The 20,864-nt window shown below is 35.5% G+C and overlaps 1 protein-coding gene across 1 annotated transcript; it reads right to left on the bottom strand.

The window, feature by feature from the left end:
* Positions 1-20,037, bottom strand: LOC109153812 (wall-associated receptor kinase 2-like). The gene is made up of 5 exons (XM_019301675.1): positions 19,488-20,037; positions 18,804-19,184; positions 9,825-9,998; positions 2,167-2,616; positions 1-797 (listed from the first exon to the last, which is right to left on the bottom strand). The coding sequence occupies exons 1-5, from the start codon at positions 19,990-19,992 to the stop codon at positions 52-54; spliced, it is 2,256 nt and encodes a 751-aa protein (XP_019157220.1). The 5' UTR covers positions 19,993-20,037; the 3' UTR covers positions 1-51.
* Between the last annotated feature and the right edge of the window lie 827 nt (positions 20,038-20,864).

Genomic DNA, 20,864 nt, shown 5'->3' with positions numbered 1-20,864 from the left:
AAAAGTGGAAAATATAGAGATTAGAGGATACATATACATACATACATATTTTTACTTCAAGAAGCTGGAAGCAGCATCTACACTGTATATTGATTCTTGAGTGCTATCATCCATGGCGGCACAAGTCTCAAAAGAATAGTTAAATGAGCAGTAATCATCTCCCATGCTCCGGACCGGAGTAACTTCACCACCCTTTCCCATCGTCTTCCTCAACCGATCAAGCTCCGCCGCAACTTCCTTCATGCCCGGCCGTTTTCTCGAGCTCCATTTCAGACATTTCCTCGCGATCTTAACCACCGCCATGATCTCTTCCTCTTCACCTTCCTCCACAATCTGCTTATCCAAGATTTCAAACGCCCGGTCCTGTTTTGTCAGTGACACAAACCGGCTCACCAGACATTCATCGTTTTTATCCGTCGGGATAACCTTCCGGCCTGTCAGGAGCTCGGCCAGGACGACCCCGAAGCCGTAAACGTCGCTCTTGTCGTTGAGTTGGCCCGACCTAAAGTATTCTGGGTCGAGATAACCGAATGTTCCTCCTACTGTTGTAGTTAGGTGGGTCTTGTCCACGGGCACCGACTTCGATAGCCCGAAGTCGGACACCACCGCCCTGAAATTTTCGTCCAGTAAGATGTTGCTCGACTTAATGTCTCTGTGGAAGATCGCCATCGAAGCGCACGAATGTAGGTATGCAAGTGCGCCTGCAACTTCTGTGGCGATTCGGTGGCGATCCATCCATGATAGGCTTCTCTTCTGATCAGTATGGCCACGACCATGAAGGTAGTACGACAGGTTACCTGTTAATGTTTTTAGTTATTAGAAAAATAGAGATTACAAATAAAACTAAATCATATGTCAGTGTATTATATAGTGGACTGTCCAAACAATTCAGTTAGTTTTTGGGTAGATTGTGAGTAATACAATATTAAATTTTAGTAGTGGCATTGTGGGAGCACCAAGAGCTGGTTTTCCTACCTATTGAGCTGGTCCTTCCATCTACTGAACTATTGAGTCACCTCAATTTATATTTTTACTATTTTGTCAGATCAGAGTGTGGGCCAGAGAGAATTTTGGGTTTTGTAGTCAATATGTACTTATATAATAAATAATAAACTAGGGTCTACCTTGCATTGTAGCAATCATTATTGTGTGGACCATATTTTGTATACTATAAAATAATATACATTCAGGACAAAAATAATGTATATTCATTACAAAAATAATGTACATTGTATTCAGGGGATGTACATTATTTTTGTATCGAATGTACATTATATTGTATAATATACATTCAGTAAAAAAATAATGTACATCTAGTATATTAAAAATGTACTTTTTGTTATGGTTCACATAACACTGTGTGGATCATGGTCCACACAATAATTTGCCACATTGTAGACTCTAGTTCAAAATAATTTTCAGATTATGTGTCTGCCGTTGACATATTCTGTACCTCCTGTAGTTAACTGTTTATGTGCATGTAAATAAATTAAAAGCATATAACTTGTTAACTATGGACACATAAACTATATCAACTGGAGACACATAATTTTTGGATCAGAGTTCACAATGCAAGTTGGACCCTGATCCATGGTATAACAATTGGCGGTAGACCACCTCTTAAGACATTACCATTGCAAAAATAATATTTAAACTCCAAAAACCTACTCTCAACTTTTACTCTCACTAAGTGTTCAAATTTTATAAGAGGAAAAAAAAACAATTGATAAAAATTATGACTCCGTACATTAAGCAATTAAAGCATATCACATATTATAAAATAGAAAATGGGAGTATATGTTGAAAACTCTTAGGCTATCCACATCCCAGCCAAGAAAGGATTGGCAAGATGATGTGGAATAGTCATATCATCATTTTTTTTTTTTTTTTTAGTTAAGGGCTTTGCAAATTTGTTATTGTTGCAAATTTGCAAAGCCCCTGCAAAACTGCCGCGGCAGCTTTTGTACTTTGTATTTTTTTTAAAATTTTTTTCTTTACTTTTTATAATTAATAATATTATTTTAACATGTGGAGCCCACTTTTGTAAATTTGATTAGATTTGTAGAGATGTGGTATGAATAGTAGATGATTTGCAAATTAGATGATGTGGAAGTAGAACCTATTTTTGAGAGTGGGAGATGTTTGTAGGGATAATGTTAGCCTTACCATTAGGTACGTATTCATAGACAACCATTGGAATTTGCACCTCCAAGCAACAACCTAGGACTTTAACAATGTTTCTGTGGTTGATTTGAGAGAGGATGAAGATTTCATTAATGAACTGATCTATCTGATTCTCATCCAATTGGTTTGGCTTCTTTAAGGCCACTATGCTTCCATCCGACAACATTCCTTTGTATACGGTACCAAGTCCTCCTTTACCCAGAATTCGACCGACATTGAAATTATCAGTTGCTTTTTCCAGTTCGTCAATGGTAAACACTTGGGTATCTGCTACACTCCCTTTGTTGAAAGATATCTGTTGCTCCAACAACAACCCACCATTCTTCCTGAAGAATTCTTTCTTTACTTTTGCTTGTTTCCTCCTCTTTAGTTCTTTGTGGAGCCAAAAGCCAAGAACTATCATTGCCAGAAAACCAATGGAGAGTCCAATACCTGCAGTCATGTAAAAATATAGCAAACAAAAAATTCATCTTATAGGGAAAATATTGGAAGTGGAAAATTTTGAGATATTGAAATCATTTTCACTTTTAATTCTCTGATTATATGTTACTTTCACATATAGTCTTTAAGTATTATTTTAGTCACATTTGGAGGACATTTGGTATTTTCTCATCAATTAAATTTTTGAGAAAATATTTTCAAAGAATATATTTGATTGAAATAACTTTACTGGAAAAGTTAATTAGCATGTTTGGAACAATTAATTACCTTAAAAATTAATTAACACATTTGGAATTGGTTTGTTTAAACAATAGTTATATAAAGTATACAATGTATAATGAATCAAGCTGTAAATTACCATATAGTAGGATTGAACCCATTACATCCCATTTGAAAGAATCATTTCATGTCACTAAACCACAAGAACACACACATGTAGTACTGCATATATATATATATATATATATATATATATATATATATATACACACACACACTTAGGGTGTGTTTGGTTGGCAGGTTTAGCACTCAGGTATGGGTATGAAAGTGATTGTTATTGTTTAGTTGACTGATTTTTAAAACACTACTATGAGTTTGGAATACCCCATTAATGGAAAAACCAATTCCCTTATTTTATAAGAGTTTCATCCCATTATTCATCCTTAGCCTAATCATTTCCATTACACCCTACTACCAAACATGCAACATACTTTCACCAAAACCCATTACCATTACCAAGTATTTGATACCAATTTTGATTCCATGTGCGAACCAAATATACCCTTAATGCATATTCAAATATAATATATTGCTATATGCATTAATTACAAATATAATATATGCACTAATTACAAATCAGATTACGTAGGGAAAACTTTAATTACGTACTTGGATATTTTTCTAAAGAATGTGTAGTGGTGGGAGTATCAAATTTCTTATATTTATAAGAGATTTTTAACATGGCAGTATGACATCAAAAATGATAAATATGTAATTGAATAAAGTTGGCATATTCTAAGTAGGCTAGGAAAAAGAATGTCACTCCGTTATGTGTGATTTTTGTTTGAAAGTTATGTGTGATTTTTGTTTGAAAGTTAAAATGATAAATATGTAATTGAATAAAGTTGGCATATTCTAAGTAGAAGGCCAGGAAAAAGAATGTCACTCCGTTATGTGTAATTTTTGTTTGAAAGTTACTGGCTCTACTACATTGTAGTATCTGTTCATATAACCAATATAACACCTCCACTGAGGCTCGAACTCATAATCTTCCAAATGAAAGTCCCACCCAGATACCATTAGACCACATAGTCCTGGTCATTATGTGTGATTTACTTTCCTTGATATCACAGAATTGAATGTGATTCCATTGACCTGAAGTTTTCTAAGTCAAAGATTGCACCAAACGATCGAATATCTTTCCACCTTTTAAATTCATAGAGAAGTTCAAACTTTCCTCGTCCTAAACACTCTTTTCTTCCTAGTTCTTTACCCTACATGTATTTTTTATAAACATTCTTCTCCTCTCAATTTAGTGTAGACACCCAAATTGATGTTATTATGGCCACATTTGCATTGCATAATTACATTCGAAAGAACTCACAAGATGACATGATGTTTAATATACTCGAGCAACATCCAGATTACATACTGCCCTGATGATCTTCAAGATTTTAGTGGTACTATCACCGACAATGAAAATTTAAGTGAGACAACTAGTGAGATAAAGGATATTCAAAACAATATCTCTACTTTACTATGAGATGCTAGATCATAAATTTGAAATATATATATTTCTAGACTTTAAATTGAAATAATATATATCACTTTTTAAGTTCAAATATATAAATTTATAAAAATGTCCTTTTATATATATATATATATATATATATATATATATATATATATATATATATATATATATATATATATATATATATTATACTTATCATCTTATTCACCAACTAATTTTACAAAACATCTTAATTTCAATCAGTTAACTTATTAGCTACTATCTTTTCAGCTAGCTAGACATGCCAAACAAATCATCATAGAGTATACTATATACTCCCTGACCCTTCCCCTCCCTTTTTTTTTTTTTTTTTTTTTTTTTTTTTTTTTTTTTTTTTTTTTCATAAGGAACAAGTGAAATTGTCATCCCTACACAAAAGTGTCAAAATGTTTAAGTCAATATATGGTACTAATGGATTAAAAATATGACTCATTTTCCAAGTATTTTTTTGCTAGAGATTTGGCAAAAAATGACTGTGTGACAAATTAAAATTGAAAGTTGTGCATCAAATGAAACAAAACTAATTATTGTGGATCAATTAAAAATATAACGTAATAATCATGGACTAAAATTGAAAACAATTCTAATATTAATTACTTGCCCCTCTCACTCCTGTCTCCTGGGACCCTACACCCCGAACAAATAAGATAATGGAGGGGTAGATAACTCAACAGTTTATTATATGGGAAGACTAGTGTTTGGTGGTCAAAAGTGTTAGTAATGTTATATTTCCTATTCATTTAATATGTAACATAGCTTGTATTATTATAGTTGAATTAGTCATGTAACTAATAGCTACTGTATAGGGTTAGTTAGATAGGATTCTAATCTCTTTTGTATCTCTGTAACTGGTTGCATTTTGAATTCACGATAATCATTCACTCATCTGGTATCAGTTAGCTAGGTGATCTCTCTCTCTCTCTCCTTCCAAACCATGTCGACAAACTCTAGCAAAAGAACGGTCACCGCCGCTACACCACCACCCCCGTCCACCCCCGACACCCTAGCCTCGGCTCACCACTTCATATCCATGAAGCTTACCACAAAGAAATTCCTCTTCTAGCGCACTCAATTAGTGCCCTTTCTGCGTGGACAAGGCCTGCTTAGGTTCGTCACCGGCAACACACCATGTCCTCCAGCGATTCTCGAAACTCCAGCGTCCGGCGAAGCTGCTTCCGAGGCCACAACGTCGACAACCATGGTGAATCCGGCGCACGGCGTGTGGGTGCAACAGGATCTTTACCTCGCCGTTGGCCGCACGACGTCGCAAGAGGTCTGGACATCCATCACGGCGGCGCTCGGTTCCTCGACTCGGGCGAGGTGTTTCAACCTCCTCGTTCAGTTCCAGTCGCTCAGACAAGGAGACAAACCCCGCGGAATACCTCGGCAGAGCACAGCTGTTGGTGGAGGACCTTGCGTTAGCCGGCCGTCCGATTTCGCTTGATGATCAAAATCTCTGGGTTTTCCGTGGACTCCGGCCAGAGTTCCGGTCGATGGCGTCTTCTCTCGCGGTGTCCGGCGCACCGGTGTCGATACCGCAGATCTCGGATTATCTCCAGGCCCAAGAATTCATCTGGGCAGATGAATTCTCCTCTCCCGGTGGTGCACCAGCCGGCAGTTCACACACGGCTATGGCGGCTGGTCGCGGCTACGCACCGAATCAGGCGGCAAGCGGAGGTCCCCGACACCCTGGTTCTGGACAGTGGCGAGGTCGGGGAGGCGGCCGTGGACGTGGAGGACAAGGCAGGGGCCGCGGTGGTGGTGGTCCGCGGTGCCAAATTTTCCGCTCGCATGGATATACGACTCTTCATTGCTTCAAGCGCTATTCCGGCGCACCACAGCCGCAGGTTCACGCGGCGGTTCCCGGCGACGACAGCGCAATGGTGGCAGACGCATGGTACCCGGACACCGGGGCGTCGTCACACGCTACACCCGATCAGACGATGATGGCGCATTCCGACTCTTATTCCGGCGGTGATGTCCTCCGCGTGGGCAATGGGTCAGGTTTGGGTATAACCAATATTGCCATGCATCACTAAACTCTGTGTCTAGAACTTTAAAATTAAATAATATATAACATGTCCCCCGTCTTTCTTTACCATTATTGTCTGTTAATCGCTTTTCAATTAACAATGATGTTTTTTTTTGAATTTCATCGTGATCATTTTGTTGTGAAGGACTGTCACACCAAGGCGGTGCTCCTTAGGGGTCCTACCACGGGGGGATTGTACAAGCTACCCATGTCTCGGTCACATGTTGCATTAATAACCGCTCGTGCGTCACCTGATGTTTGGCATCGTAGGCCATTGGACATCCGCATGAAGGTGCCCAAATCCGTGTCTTACAAAAATGCCCGGTCACTCAAGCCAAATCAAGTGTGTCGCAGTTATGTTCGTCGTGTCAACTCGGGAAGTCGTCTCGTTTCTCACTAGATAGGGTTTTTTACTCTAGTAATAATGTACTCGACTTGCTGTATACTGATATTTGGGGACCGACACCCGTTGTTTCTGCCGGGGGTTTTAGATATTTCGTTTTTTTTCTAGACGATCATACACGTTTTTGCTGGTTTTACCCTTTGCGGTTAAAATCGGACATTTATAAAACTTTTGAGTCTTTCCGTGTCATGGTAGAACGCCAATTCTCGCATTCTATCAAGTCTATACAGTCCGATCTCGGAGGCGAATATCGCCGTCTACACTCAATTTTTCAGTCTCTTGGCATTGTGCATAGGCAATCCTGCGACTATACGTATGATCAAAACGGCCGAGTAGAGCACTGGAATAGGCATGTTGTCGAAACCGAGTTAGCTTTACTCGCAGACAGCTCAGTCCCCATCAAACACTGGGACGCCGCGTTTGAAACAACTTCCTATCTCATAAATTTTCTACCCTCGTCCGCACTCAATTTTGTTAGTCCCTATGAGTCTATCTATAACAAAACTCCGCCATACACTTTCCTTCGCGTGTTTGGGTGCAGATGTTACCCCTATCTACGGCCCTACAATCACCATAATATAGAGTATCGTTTTGCGCCCTGTGTCTTCCTAGGCTATCTTACGTCTTATAGGGGGTACCGATGCATGGACCTAGTATCTGGGAATACCTTTATCTGTCGCCATGTTCGGTTTGACGAAAGTGTGTTTCCCTATGCCACAGGTACACATGAGCAAGGCGGGGCCAATACCACACCGAATGACGTCCATGGACTTCCGGTCCCATAATTCCGCTACCACAGGCCGCACCGCTTAATGAGTCACCTTTGGCAGTCCAGGTGCCACCATTAGCGATACAACAGCAGCCGGCAGACAGAGTGGTCCCACGGCGTAAGCCCCGAGCCCGGGCCCGAGCCACGGCACAACCCCAGGATCGGGGTCATGTCATGCGACTCCGGCACATGACACGAGGCACAGATGAGCCCTTTCAAGCTCTAACCGCCTCAACCGATCCAACTTGCTACACTCAGTCCGTGGCACACCCATAGTGGAGGGATGCTATGGATCAGGAGTTTAATGCACTCCTGCATAATAACACCTGGTGTCTCACCCCGTCCAAGCCCAATATGAATGTTGTTGGCTGTAAGTGGGTCTACCGCACCAAAAGGAAGGCTGATGGTGCTGTAGAGCGGTACAAAGCTCGCTTGGTGGCTAAGGGGTTCAATCAAGTTGCCGGTGAAGACTTCTTTGAAACCTACAGTCCTGTTGTCAAGCCAAGCACGGTTCGCATATTGCTCGCCCTAGCTATATCGAGGGGCTGGACTATGCGGCAGCTGGATGTCCACAATGCCTTCTTAAATGGACATCTGGCAGAAACGGTCTATATGCGTCAACCGCCGAGGTATGAAGACCCCACACATCTGGATTATGTCTGCCGCCTACAACGGTCTCTTTATGGTCTCAAACAGGCCCCACGTGCCTGGTTTAAACGGTTACATGATTTTCTTTTGACTACAGGTTTCGTGGCATCCAAAACTGATGTCTCGCTTTTTTACTACACATGAAATACCTCTCGGGTTTACCTGCTCGTTTATGTGGCCGACATCATCGTGCTTGGCAAAGACACGGACCTGCTTCTCTCACTACTCAACCGGTTGTCTACCACTTTCAAGATCCGAGACTTGGGCACTCCCACGTTTTTCCTCGGCATTGAAACTATCCCGCTTAAAGACGGCGTCTTGCTCTCACAACGTCGTTACATGGCTGATATTTTGACTCGCGCGGGCATGACTGACTGTAAACCTCTGTCCACTCCAGTTGCGGTCACACAGGCCATATCTCCGGTTACGAACCCTTATGAGAACCCTACTCAGTATCGTCGGTTAGCTGGGGCCCTACAGTATCGCACTATCACTCGCCCTGATCTGTCCTACGCTGTCAATAGGCTCTGTCAGTTTATGCACACTCCGACTGATGAGCACTGGGATTTGCTTAAGCGGGTCATTCGGTATGTGAAGAGCACACTGGCGTATGGTCTTAAGCTATCTTCGTCACCGTCCTCCAACATTCATGCCTACTCTGACTCAGACTGGGCTGGGTGTCCTGTAGATCGTAAGTCCACCAGTGGTTATGCTGTGTTCCTTGGGACGAATCTGGTCTCTTGGGTTTCTCGTAAACAGCAAACCGTGGCTAGGTCCTCCACCGAGGCTGAGTATAAGGGCCTAGCCGATATAGTTGCGGAGGTCACTTGGGTTGTATCTCTACTCCGGGAGCTTGGTCTACACACTGGGAATCCTGCGACTCTGTGGTGTGATAATTTGGGCGCTACTTACATGTGCGCAAATCCGGTTTTTCATGCTAGGACGAAACACGTCGAGATAGACTACCACTTTGTTCGAGATAAGGTAGCGTCAGGGGAGTTTTTGGTTAATTTCGTCCCCACCAAAGACCAGTTAGCTGACGTCTTCACCAAACCTCTGCCATCGGCTCGCTTCACCTTGCTGCGGGACAAGCTTAGTGTTGTGTCTACACCACCTTCAGCTTGAGGGGGAGTGTTAGTAATGTTATATTTCCTATTCATTTAATATGTAACACAGCTTGTATTATTATAGTTGAATAAGTCCGGTAACTAATAGCTACTGTATAAGGTTAGTTAGATAGGACTCTAATCTCTTTTGTATCTCTGTAACTGGTTGCATTTTAAATTCACGATAATCATTCACTCATCAAAAGAACTCATCGGATCGAGTGTAACTCCCACACTACGACTATTAAAGCTAGAATAGGAGGGAGGCAACAACCAAAAAAGGGACTAAAGCTGTAATCATTAACAAATTGAATCATAATATTGCATTTTAACAAACCAATTCAAGACTAAAGGATTGAATATAATGAATTAATTAAACGTGCAACATATATTATAAAGATGAATAAGCAGAGTTATTAAAGAAGAATATATAGAAGTGAATTACGTACCTAAACATAGGTACAAAATCCAGGTGCGTCTATGTTGGTCAAGTATGCATCCGTCGGTGGTGTCGTGATAGCCTGAAAGGCAGTTGCAAGAATAGCTGCCCGGAGTGTTAACGCAGTAAGCATTCTTGGAGCAATTGTGCTTTGCGCCATCTCTCCCTTCACACTCATTGATATCTTCACATTGGGAAAACAAAAATATACAATTATTTCTTTTTACTTAAAACAGCAATTGCAAAACAAGTATGAACTCACAATTTATTTTTGAAAAATGTTTCTTTCCCTCCTAATGTGTCACTTAATGAATTAGTTAATCAGTCACACCTTAGTCTTGCTCGCATGCACAAGGGATCTAATCGGCCACACTGTCCATCATTCATGGCCTTTTTTTTTTTCCTTCTACTGTCATCTTCAGTCCTAACATTAAGTCGGGAGACGAACCACAACGCTAAGTTCAAGGGGGCATGAACTCATAAATTTTATAGTAGAGGAACTTAATTGATTGTTAAGTTTGAACATATATATATATATATATATATATATATATATATATATATATATATATATATATATATATATATTGTGACAGAAATCCACAAGTTAGTGGTTGTGATCGAATGCGCACGAATAAACTTCATTCCTTTGTAATAATCCACAAATTACACACACACACACAAAAAAAAAAGATAAATCACACCAGAAAGACTCTGTATTTTGAATTTGACCAAGATGGTAAGAACATAAATAATTTTGATACCAAGCAAACAAACTTTATAATACCTATTAATTGATCATTATTAACGAATAAACTTAATAGTGAAGCCATGGTTGGTTTGAGGATATTAGTTTATTATATGAATAATTTTAACGACTTATAGTTTATTACGGAATACGGAGTAAAAGATATGCAGGACTAGCTAGGACTAATTACTTATCGAAATTGTTCATTATGAAGTTCAACCCTCAAACATCAAAATCTTAATGGTATATTTGGTTTGCAGGAAAAATTATGACAAATGGAAATAGACTTTTATAATCAGCCTCGGTAACATAATTAGCTTATCAATTAATTTTGACTTATTTAATTTAACTACTATTAATTGTTTGACTTTGTTAAATAATCAATGTGTGTTTGATTAATAAACTTTTTGTAACATTTTTTATTTTTCTAAAATGTTAAAATTCAAAAAACTGCTCAAAGTAGTTTTTTCGATAAGTTTTTTTAGAAAGTCATTTTGCATATAATCAGCTATCGCTAACAGTTAATTTGTCAAACACTTTTCTACAACCAATTAATGCTATCAACTAGTCAAACCCACTAACCCAATCAGTTAACAGCTATTTACCAAACACCCCTAACATATTACATATATAAAGGTAATATTATCTCATTATGCTTATTTTTCTTTCTCAAGTAACGAAAAATTTAAAATATCAAAAAAATCTCATGTAATTTGAATTACTAAATTTTAAGAATTAAAACTCTAAAAAAAAAAAAAAAATCCCTACCACCAAATTAAAACATTGCATGGGAATTCACACTTTGAAGAAATTGAAATGCCAAAGAAATTCAATTTCAATGAACCAAATGGGTTATAAGAATATAACTACAAAAATTATCCATTTTTTTAGATCAGAGAAAATGAAAAATTGGAGAAAAGAAAACAAAAAATATGATTTATTTGTATACATTTTTTAATTTAAAAACCAAAATGTTTGAAAAGTATTTTAAAAATGAAAAAGTGAAGTAAACACAGTTCGAGTAAGAATTGAGATCTACAAATTGTGTATATAACTATTGGGATAATGTCAATGTTTTTTTTTTTAATAAGTACTTTAAAAATATATCAAGGCAAACTTATATTGAAATTGTTCATACATATATAATTGAATGTTAAATTTACGTATTTAAATACGCAATTCTAAGCTTACAAATGCAATATAATATAGTCAAGATTGATTATTATAATTGTCAATAAAATAATTGTATAGGTATGGTTGAAACCAAATACGGGACATGATGGATAGCAAATAAAAATTAGGGCATAAAATATTAAATATATACTAATATTGAAGAGCTAACTGCTGATTGCCAAACAAGGACATTGCGAGATAGTTTCTCACTTTAATTTATTGTGTGATTTGAATACTCTTTTTGTCAATAAATCCCCCAAGTAGTTAATATGATTGGATTAATTATATTTTTTTATTTTTTTAAAACAATTATATATATATATATATATATATATATATATATATATATATATATATATATATATATATATATATATATATATATATATATATATATATATTTAGGTTCTCGTGTGGGTGATGGCTTCAGGTGCGGTTGTGCGGTTTAATTTGAGCCATTCATCTCGCTTTAATCAACGTCCAGGATTATCAAAGTTTTTAAAAAAAATGCGGTGGTAATTTTGTAATTTTTGCATCTACGTCAAAATTAAGGTGAGCGGATCTGTGATTAATGTGCGTGAGTTTTGTGCTTAATGTGCGTGAGTTTTGTGCTTAATGTGCGTGTGTTTTGTGCTTAATGTGCGTGAGGTTTGTGCTTAATGTGCATGAGGATGTGCTTAATGTGCATGAGGATGTGCTTAACGTGAATAGTTGTTAAAACTTATGGCATGTTTGGTTCATGGAATAGGTCGGGAATGGAATAACATTCCTTGGAATAGACCTATTCCATTGTTTGGTTGGATCATTTTGTCATGGGAATAGCATGCCTAGGAATGAGCTATTACCTTCGCAAGGGTAATAGCCATTCCTAGGGGGGCCTTGGTATTAGCTATTCCCATGCCCTTGGGAATAGCTTTTATATCACAAATACCAAAAATACCCTTTGCACATTATATAATATTTATATTTATTTAATAAATATAATGTATTATATAAATGTATATATTTAATTAATTATAATTTTTATCTATCAATAAATATATATATTTAAATAAATTATTTGTGTGTGTGTGTGTGTGTGTATATATATATATATATATATAATTAACTGTATAAGAGTCCTTAATTATGGAGCCTTGGCTCATAAATTAAGTAGTCTGCCCATCTGCATGCCTAGCGGATAGGCATTGCAAGCTTGCCTAGCGGATGAGCATTGCAATTGAAATTATGGAGCCTTGAGACTCCTTTTATAGGAGCCTCAAGGCTCCATTCCTTACTTGTCAAACCGATGTGGGATAAGTGAGAATATAAATATAAATATAAATATAAATATGTATTTGTATAATAATAATAATAATAATAATAATAATAATAATAATAATTATTATTATTATTATTATTATTATTATCATTATTATTATTGTTATTGTTATTCTCTCTCTCTCACACACACATGCATATACATGTATATAAATATAAATATAAATATAAATATATATATATATATATATATATATATATATATATATATATATATATATATATATATATATATATAACATTCAGTATATCATAATCATATTCATTATTATTATTATTGTTATTATTATTATTATTATTATTATTAATTTTTTTATAAGGGTATTTATGTCTTTAAAACCTATTCCATTTCTATTCCTTTAACCAACCAAACACTGGAATACAATTACTAAAGTCTATTCCTCCAGCTAACCAAACAACAGAATACTATTCCTATTTTATTCTTTACCTATTACATTCCTTGTGGAATAGCATTCCTATTCCCTCCAAATTCATTCCGTGAACCAAACGTGCTGTTAAAGTCTGTGAGTGAATACTTAAAGTGCGTGAGTTTTGTGGTTAATGTGTGTGATGTTTGTGCTTAATGTGCGTGGGTTTTGTACTTAATGTGCGTGAGTTTTGTACTTAATGTGTTGTTGAAACTTAAAGTCTGTGAGTTAATATTTAAAGTGCGTGGGTTTTGTGCTTAATGTGCGTGAGGTTGTGCTTAATGTGTGTGGGTTTTGTACTTAAAGTGAGTGAATTTGTGATTAAGATCTAACACTTAAGGTGCACCTTAGCTTATACTTCTTTGTTCCAGGCACGCGTTTTTTTTTTAATTTAATTTTCATTGATTTGAACCGTTGATCTAAATTTGATCAACTGCTCAGATTTAACCGCACAACCGCACGGGAAGCTATACCCGCACCTGAACCCTTCCCTATATATATATATATATATACCCTTAGGTCATTTTACATGTTAATCTAAACAACTAATTTTTTCGAATATATTTTTACTAACCGTTGATATAATTCGCTAGTCAAATTCGCTAATATAATCTGCTAACGCTAATCGCTAACTGCTAATTGTCAAACAAGGACATTGCGAGGTAGTTCTCATTTCAATTTGTTGTGTGAATTGAATACTCTCTCTGTCAACAAATCCCTCAAGTAGTTAATATGATTGACTTTATTAATTATATTTTTTTTTAATTTTTTCATGGTATTAATAAAATACTTGGTAAATAAATATATAGCATTATTTTGTATTATAACTTTGATATTTAATTAAAAAATAGTGCACAAAAAATGATAATAGACAATGTAGTGAATATAATGAATTTGAATGTAAAGAATTTTTACATTGGAGAAATATAAAGACAATATAACTACTAAAATTATTTCTCTTAATTAATTTATTGATAATAAATAATTTTTTTTAATAAAGATATTGTAGGGACAATGCAGCGAATATAATCAATTGATGAATTTGAATGTAAAGAACTTTTATATTGGAGAAAAATAAATACAATATAACTAATGAAACTATTTAATTTATTGATAATGAATAATTTTTTTTTAATAAAGACATTGTAGACACATAAGTTTAAATTAAAGAAATACATATGTATTATTTTGTGTTGTAGTTACTAAATTATTATTTAATTTAATAAGAGTAAAATAGAGTACTAATTATGCCAACTTTGATTGGAATGAGGTTCGAACCTAAGACCTTTATTATTGAAATCAATTAGTAGGTTAACGGTGAACTAACAAAAATTAACGGAAAATATAATATTTAACGGAAAAGTTAAAGTATAATCATATTCATTAAAGATAAATTAGGAAATTTTAAGAAAAAATTAAAATCTGATCAATCTGAGCCATTCATTTGATTAAAAAATTTGACTGCTATTTTTTCTACCCATTATAGTCCTAACTCTTTTGTACTCTTATTAGTATAGTAGATAGTATAGTAGATAGTATAGTAGATATAGAGTTAATTTCACCAGAGGTCATTTGTCTTTGGTGGTAATTTTAAATTTAGTCCCAAACTATCGTTTTTTCATTTAACATCACAAACTATTATTTTTTGGACACTTTTAGTCTTTCTCATGATTTTTTTAAAAAATTTTTAGAAAGGGCATTTTTGTCTTTTCATATTTTTCTTTTGTTATTTTTTCGGTTTCAACCGATTTAGGACTTTAAGTAACCTCTGCTTTTTAGTAACAATATTTTTCAATTGGTTTTTAGTAAAGTCTTAAACCAATTAAACCGGTTGAAATTTAAAAAATAACGAAAGAAAAATATGAAGAGACAAAAACGCCATTACTAAAAATAGGAAAAGTCTTGAGAAGGACTAAAAGTGCCCAAAAAATAATAGTTTGAGATGTTAAATGACAAAAATAATAGTCTGAGACTAAATTTAAAATTGTCACTACAGACAAGGGACCTCTGGTAGAATTAACTCTATCTATATACTAATATTAACACCTTTTTAGAGGTTGAATTGTAATTTTTAAAACATGAGGGGATGTCACTAATTTTTAAAACATGAGACATAAAAAACTTGTTATGTGATTTCACTAATGTGTTTTTAACTTTCATCAAACAAACAGCGAATCAAACAGCTCACGAAATAGCTAGATTATTGTTCGTTTCTTTGTAAGGAGTGATTCATTAACTCATCTATCTTTTGCAATATTTTTTCTTCCGACTTGATTTAATATATGTTTGTTTTCTAAAAAAAAAAAAAAAAAAAAAAAAAAAAAAAAAAAAAAAAAAAAAAAAAAAAACATGAGGGGATGTCCAAGCTAGTATTATTGGTCTAGTAGGGAACCTAAGTGAAATGATAGGTAGGCTGTCTTCCACTAACGTTAATTCTCATTTGTCGTATTATATATGGGACCAAAGCATTTTGTCTTCAAGAGAAGAGATTATTTTATATATATTTTTTCTATGTTAGAAACTAAGATTTGCTTAGGTGATGCCTTCCACTTACGTCGCTGTCCAAGTGGGAAAGCAGCATATGAGAGTGGAGATAAGTGCCATCATGTGTAATGAGTTCTTTACCATTTTTAATGTTAACAAAGTTGAATTTGCTTTCAGGCTTGCGTTTAGTCCGGTGAAAACATGCTTTTCGTTAGATCGTACGAATAATTATACGCGTACACATATTTTGAATATGTTTGACAAACCTAATTGAAAAGGTTAAAAGAAGCTTAAAGCTGAAAAACTATAAGCTAGGACCTGAAAATTGAAAAGCTGTTAAGCTAGTTGTTATGCTTGAAAGTGTTTGGTAAAATTAACTTTTTGATAAGTGGATAAATGTAAAAAGACAAAAAAAGGACATCTTCACAAAATTTAAATGAGTTTGTTTACATATTAAAATTTAACATTGTCTTCAAAAAAAAAAAAAAATTAACATTTTGAAATAAAATTATTAACATAATTCTAGCATTCCATAATGAAGTAGCAATATTGTTACGAATCTCCTTCATCTTATAATAATAATAATAATAATAATAATAATAATAATAATAATAATAATAATAATTGTTCTTGTGAAAGTTGTGGATAAAGGAGAAAGAAAAAGATTTGAGAAAGGTAAATGATGCCATTTCTTTAAAATAATAAGGACAAAGATGGAAAAAACAGTTAGGAAACTACTAGCTTATTTTGAAACGCTACCTAAGGTAGCGTTCCAAAATAAACTCTTATTTTAAGCTACGGGTTTATTTTGGGAACATTACCAAACAGAGCTTATAGCTTATTAGTAACTTAAAATAAGTTATAAGCTCCTAAATAAGCTCTGTCAAACAGAGCATTTATTGTATGAATGAATTATTGCACTAATGCAAACTAATTACTCCCAAACATGCTTGGATGACGGTAGAGACGCTGGGAGTAGTTTATGTGCATTCAAGGAGTAGATTTTGTGCATTTATATAGTTCTTATGGTCTTAAATTAAGCATTGCATGGTTCTCAGTTGAACGTAACTATATAGTTCTTATGGTCTTAAAGTCCAAAATGCTAAAATTCAAAAAGTTGCTCAAAGTAATTTTTTCGATCAACTTTTTAAGAAAATCATTTTACATATAATCAATTATAATCTAACAACTAATTTTTCAAACACTTTCCTACAATCAGCTAATGCTATCAACTAATCAAATACACTAACCCAATCAGCTAACAACTATTTACCAAACACCTCCTATACCTTCCATTGTTGTGTAAAATTTCTCTCCTCATGCCTAACTTATGATTTAATTTAGTTTCCCATAAAGGGAAATAAAGATAGTGGAGAGTAAAATGAATTTGATCCCCCAATTATATGTCACTAGGTTATTTTAGTCTCCCGTTATTAAAAGTTACAAATTATATCCCTAACTTTATAAGATTGTTACAATTTTAATATGGCTTCCAACGACAAAATCCTCATACGCTACACTAATTTTTGCAAATATTTCATAATAATCTTATAGTTTAATTATCTAGTGTTCTATGTGGGAGGATAAAAAATTAGAATGATTTTGTAAAGTTTTAACAGTATAATTTAAACTTTTGATAAAAGAAGGTGAGGAAACATGTAACTAGAGGAGCAAAATCTACGGTCACTACATAAGGATGATGTTCATTAGATAAATGTCTGTATTATATATGTAATACTGTAATAGTCTCCAATCAAACCATGTCATATAAGATAATAAATAAACTCTACATTAGAAAGACTTTCAATCAAACCATGTCATATATGATAAATAAACCACATTAGAAAGACTGTGTAACGAGCTCAACCAAGAAAATGTTGACCTTATATATAGGGTTGATCAAAATATCTTTGTCCCATAATTATTTTGTTATATGATTAATTCTAACTTAGTTATATAATTCTATCAAGATCAAACGTTTACCACTGGTCCACTACTTTAATAGTTATAACTAATAACTAAGACTAGACATCTGTTTTTTTTTTTTTTTTTTTTTTTTTTTTTAGTACACTCTAACCTCTAACTTATCTATAATACCTGGTCCAACAAAATATGTCAACCCTTAATTGAGATGAGACTCGAACCAATGAATTTTCTTATGAAAAGTAACTGTTATAGGTTGTTTCGTTCACGGAATAGGCCTGGAATAATGTCATATCATTTCCAGTAATAAGCATATTCCTCTGTTTGGTAACCACTTACCTTCTCAGGAATATTGTTCCCGAGAATGACCTATTCCCCTTATAAGGGGAATAGAGATTCCTAGGGGGTTCTCAGGAATAGCCTAAAGTTTCTATTTCCTATTTTACCCCCTAATTAAATTTATGTTCTATTTCACCACCACCACCACAACCAACACCATTGCCACCGTTGCCGCCATTGCCACCGTTGCCACCACCACCACCATCACCACCACAGCCACGGCCGCCACCACCACCACCCAGAACCACCACCACCATCGCCAACGCCACCGCCACCCTCACATATTTTTATAAGGGTATTTATGTCTTTTAAAATATATTTCATTTCTATTCCTTAAATCAACCAAACACTGTAATATAATTCCTAAAGTCTATTCCTTTCACGAACCAAACAATAGAATACAATTCCTATTCTATTCCTTGCCTATTCCATTCCTTGCCTATATAGCATTCCTATTATCTCAAAATTCATTCCCTGAACCAAACGTACTGTTAATGTTATATTTTGATGGGAATTCAACCTTTTGGGAGAAGAAGAAACAAATAAGTATTTAAGGTTGATACTAAATATGTACCTTGACATCCACTTTGAAGATATGGGTTGCCCTCGTACCCCGCCTTGCAATGACAAGAATACCCTCGTCTTCCACTACGGTTCACACAATCACTGTTGAAACCGCAGATCGTCGTCGTTCCTGCTTCGCCGCAGCTCCGATCCGATACCGTCCAATCCAGCACCATCGGCAGCTTGTAACTCCGGTCACAGTCGGAGACGTTGATTCTCCCATAGTCGGAGAAATCCCTGTCCACAATGAGAAGAAAGTTGCACCCTCTCCCCACCCAAGACCTATCCAAGGTGTTCATCGTGTGCATCATCGCGCTGAAATTCGTCATCGGCCCCGAAATGTTAAGCGACTGGCAGCAGCCGCCACGACCGCTAGAGCAAGATGTAGGCCCTATTCGGTAAAATGACTAGCTTCTCAGTCAATTATGGCTTATTTGACCATTACTAGCGGTTTGATTTCTTTAAAAAAATCAATATAAGTGTTTGGTTAATCAACTTTTTGTAACTCAAAAATGCTAAAATTCAAAAAGCTGCTCAAAACAACTTTTTCAATTTACTTTTTGAGAAAAGAAATTATACTAAACAGTTATTAGCTAAAGACTAGTTTATCAAACAGTTTTTTACAATCAGTTAATGTTATATAAGTTAATTAACTCAATTAGGAATTAATAGTTATAAGGTAACACCCATTTACCAAGAGGACTCGAGTTGTCGTGGTCTCTGCAGAACGACGCGCACTCGCTTATGACTTCGCCGCTGCTCCGGTCTTTAATGTACGCGAAAACATCGCAGCCCATGGCGACCAGCTTGTTCTTCGCGGAGGAAAAGTTGTAGTGTTTACTGGGTAGGAGGTCGCTGCCGAGGAGAGATCCGTCGAGGTTTTCTCCGGTGGATCGGTTGAACAGAAACGGCAAGTTAACGGCTTCGATGGAGACGTATTCTGTGGAGATGTCGTATATGTTTAATATTAATCCTCCGACCAACGACAAAGATGCGAGATGAGTGGACTTGTTGCATGTGACCTCGAACTCGTCGTCGAGGTAGCAGCCTTTTCCGATCCCGAACGGATAAGGTATGGTTAGGTTTCCGCATTTTTTCTGACAGCCGGGCTTCGCCATCTGAACAGATGATGAAGCCTGCGTGGATGTCAGATGAATAAGCAACAAGAAGGAGATGGATATTAGAAGAGGAGGAGACATGGTTGTTGTTCTAATTAAGCATGAAGATTAGAGAACTTGATGATTATTGGGGGAGGTATATATAGACCAAGCAATTTGTGTAAATGGGTTGACACAATAACAACTTAACATGATTACTATAAAACTAAACATGGGTACAATCAATTAATTAAGGTTAACTGGTTAGATTTTTAATTAAACATGAATATAATTTTTAAATTGATCGAGATACTAGACTCAACCCTCATATCAAGCGCTTATTACTACACCAGAAGGTATAATTAGTAGCAGTTTACACCACATACGTTCGCAGGATGCTAGATGACCACATTTCGATTTAGATGATAGGATCACTACTGGAAATTATGAAATTTCCGACCACCTGAAATTGATCTTAAATTAATTCGAAAGCCTTGTTCCGACCAGTTTTGGTATCCGGAAAAAATTTTGTTGCTATTTCCGACCACTTTTTGGTATCAACTTGATTTAAAATCACTTTCTGGTGGTCGAAAATTCCATAATTTCCAGTAGTGGATGTTGGTGCTTGAACTTGACCCTTCATGTCTGCCATCCAACAAAAATTATACGAATTCTTAACGGGTTAAGCATATTGTCTCGTTAAAACATAACTTTTAATGGATCAACTTGTTTAACGATCCGAGACACGATAAAATTTAACACGTTAATGACTTATGTTTCGTGTCATAGATTAGCAGGTCGTATTGTAATTTTTCTGGTCTATGTGTGTATAAGGGGATAAGCATGAACATGATTAATGTTGTTCATGAACTGCTAGGAATTTAGTAGGAATCTATGGTGGGGCTATGAAGAAAAAACAACCCAAAAGAATTCTAAGTGCTTCACTGACTTTTATGCGTCGTTTCAGTCTATTT

Source organism: Ipomoea nil, unplaced genomic scaffold (genome assembly GCF_001879475.1).
Source record: "Ipomoea nil cultivar Tokyo-kokei standard unplaced genomic scaffold, Asagao_1.1 scaffold2541, whole genome shotgun sequence".
Taxonomy (NCBI): domain Eukaryota; kingdom Viridiplantae; phylum Streptophyta; class Magnoliopsida; order Solanales; family Convolvulaceae; genus Ipomoea; species Ipomoea nil.
Note: the sequence above shows the minus strand (reverse complement) of the source record. Positions and strands in the feature narration are given on the sequence as shown.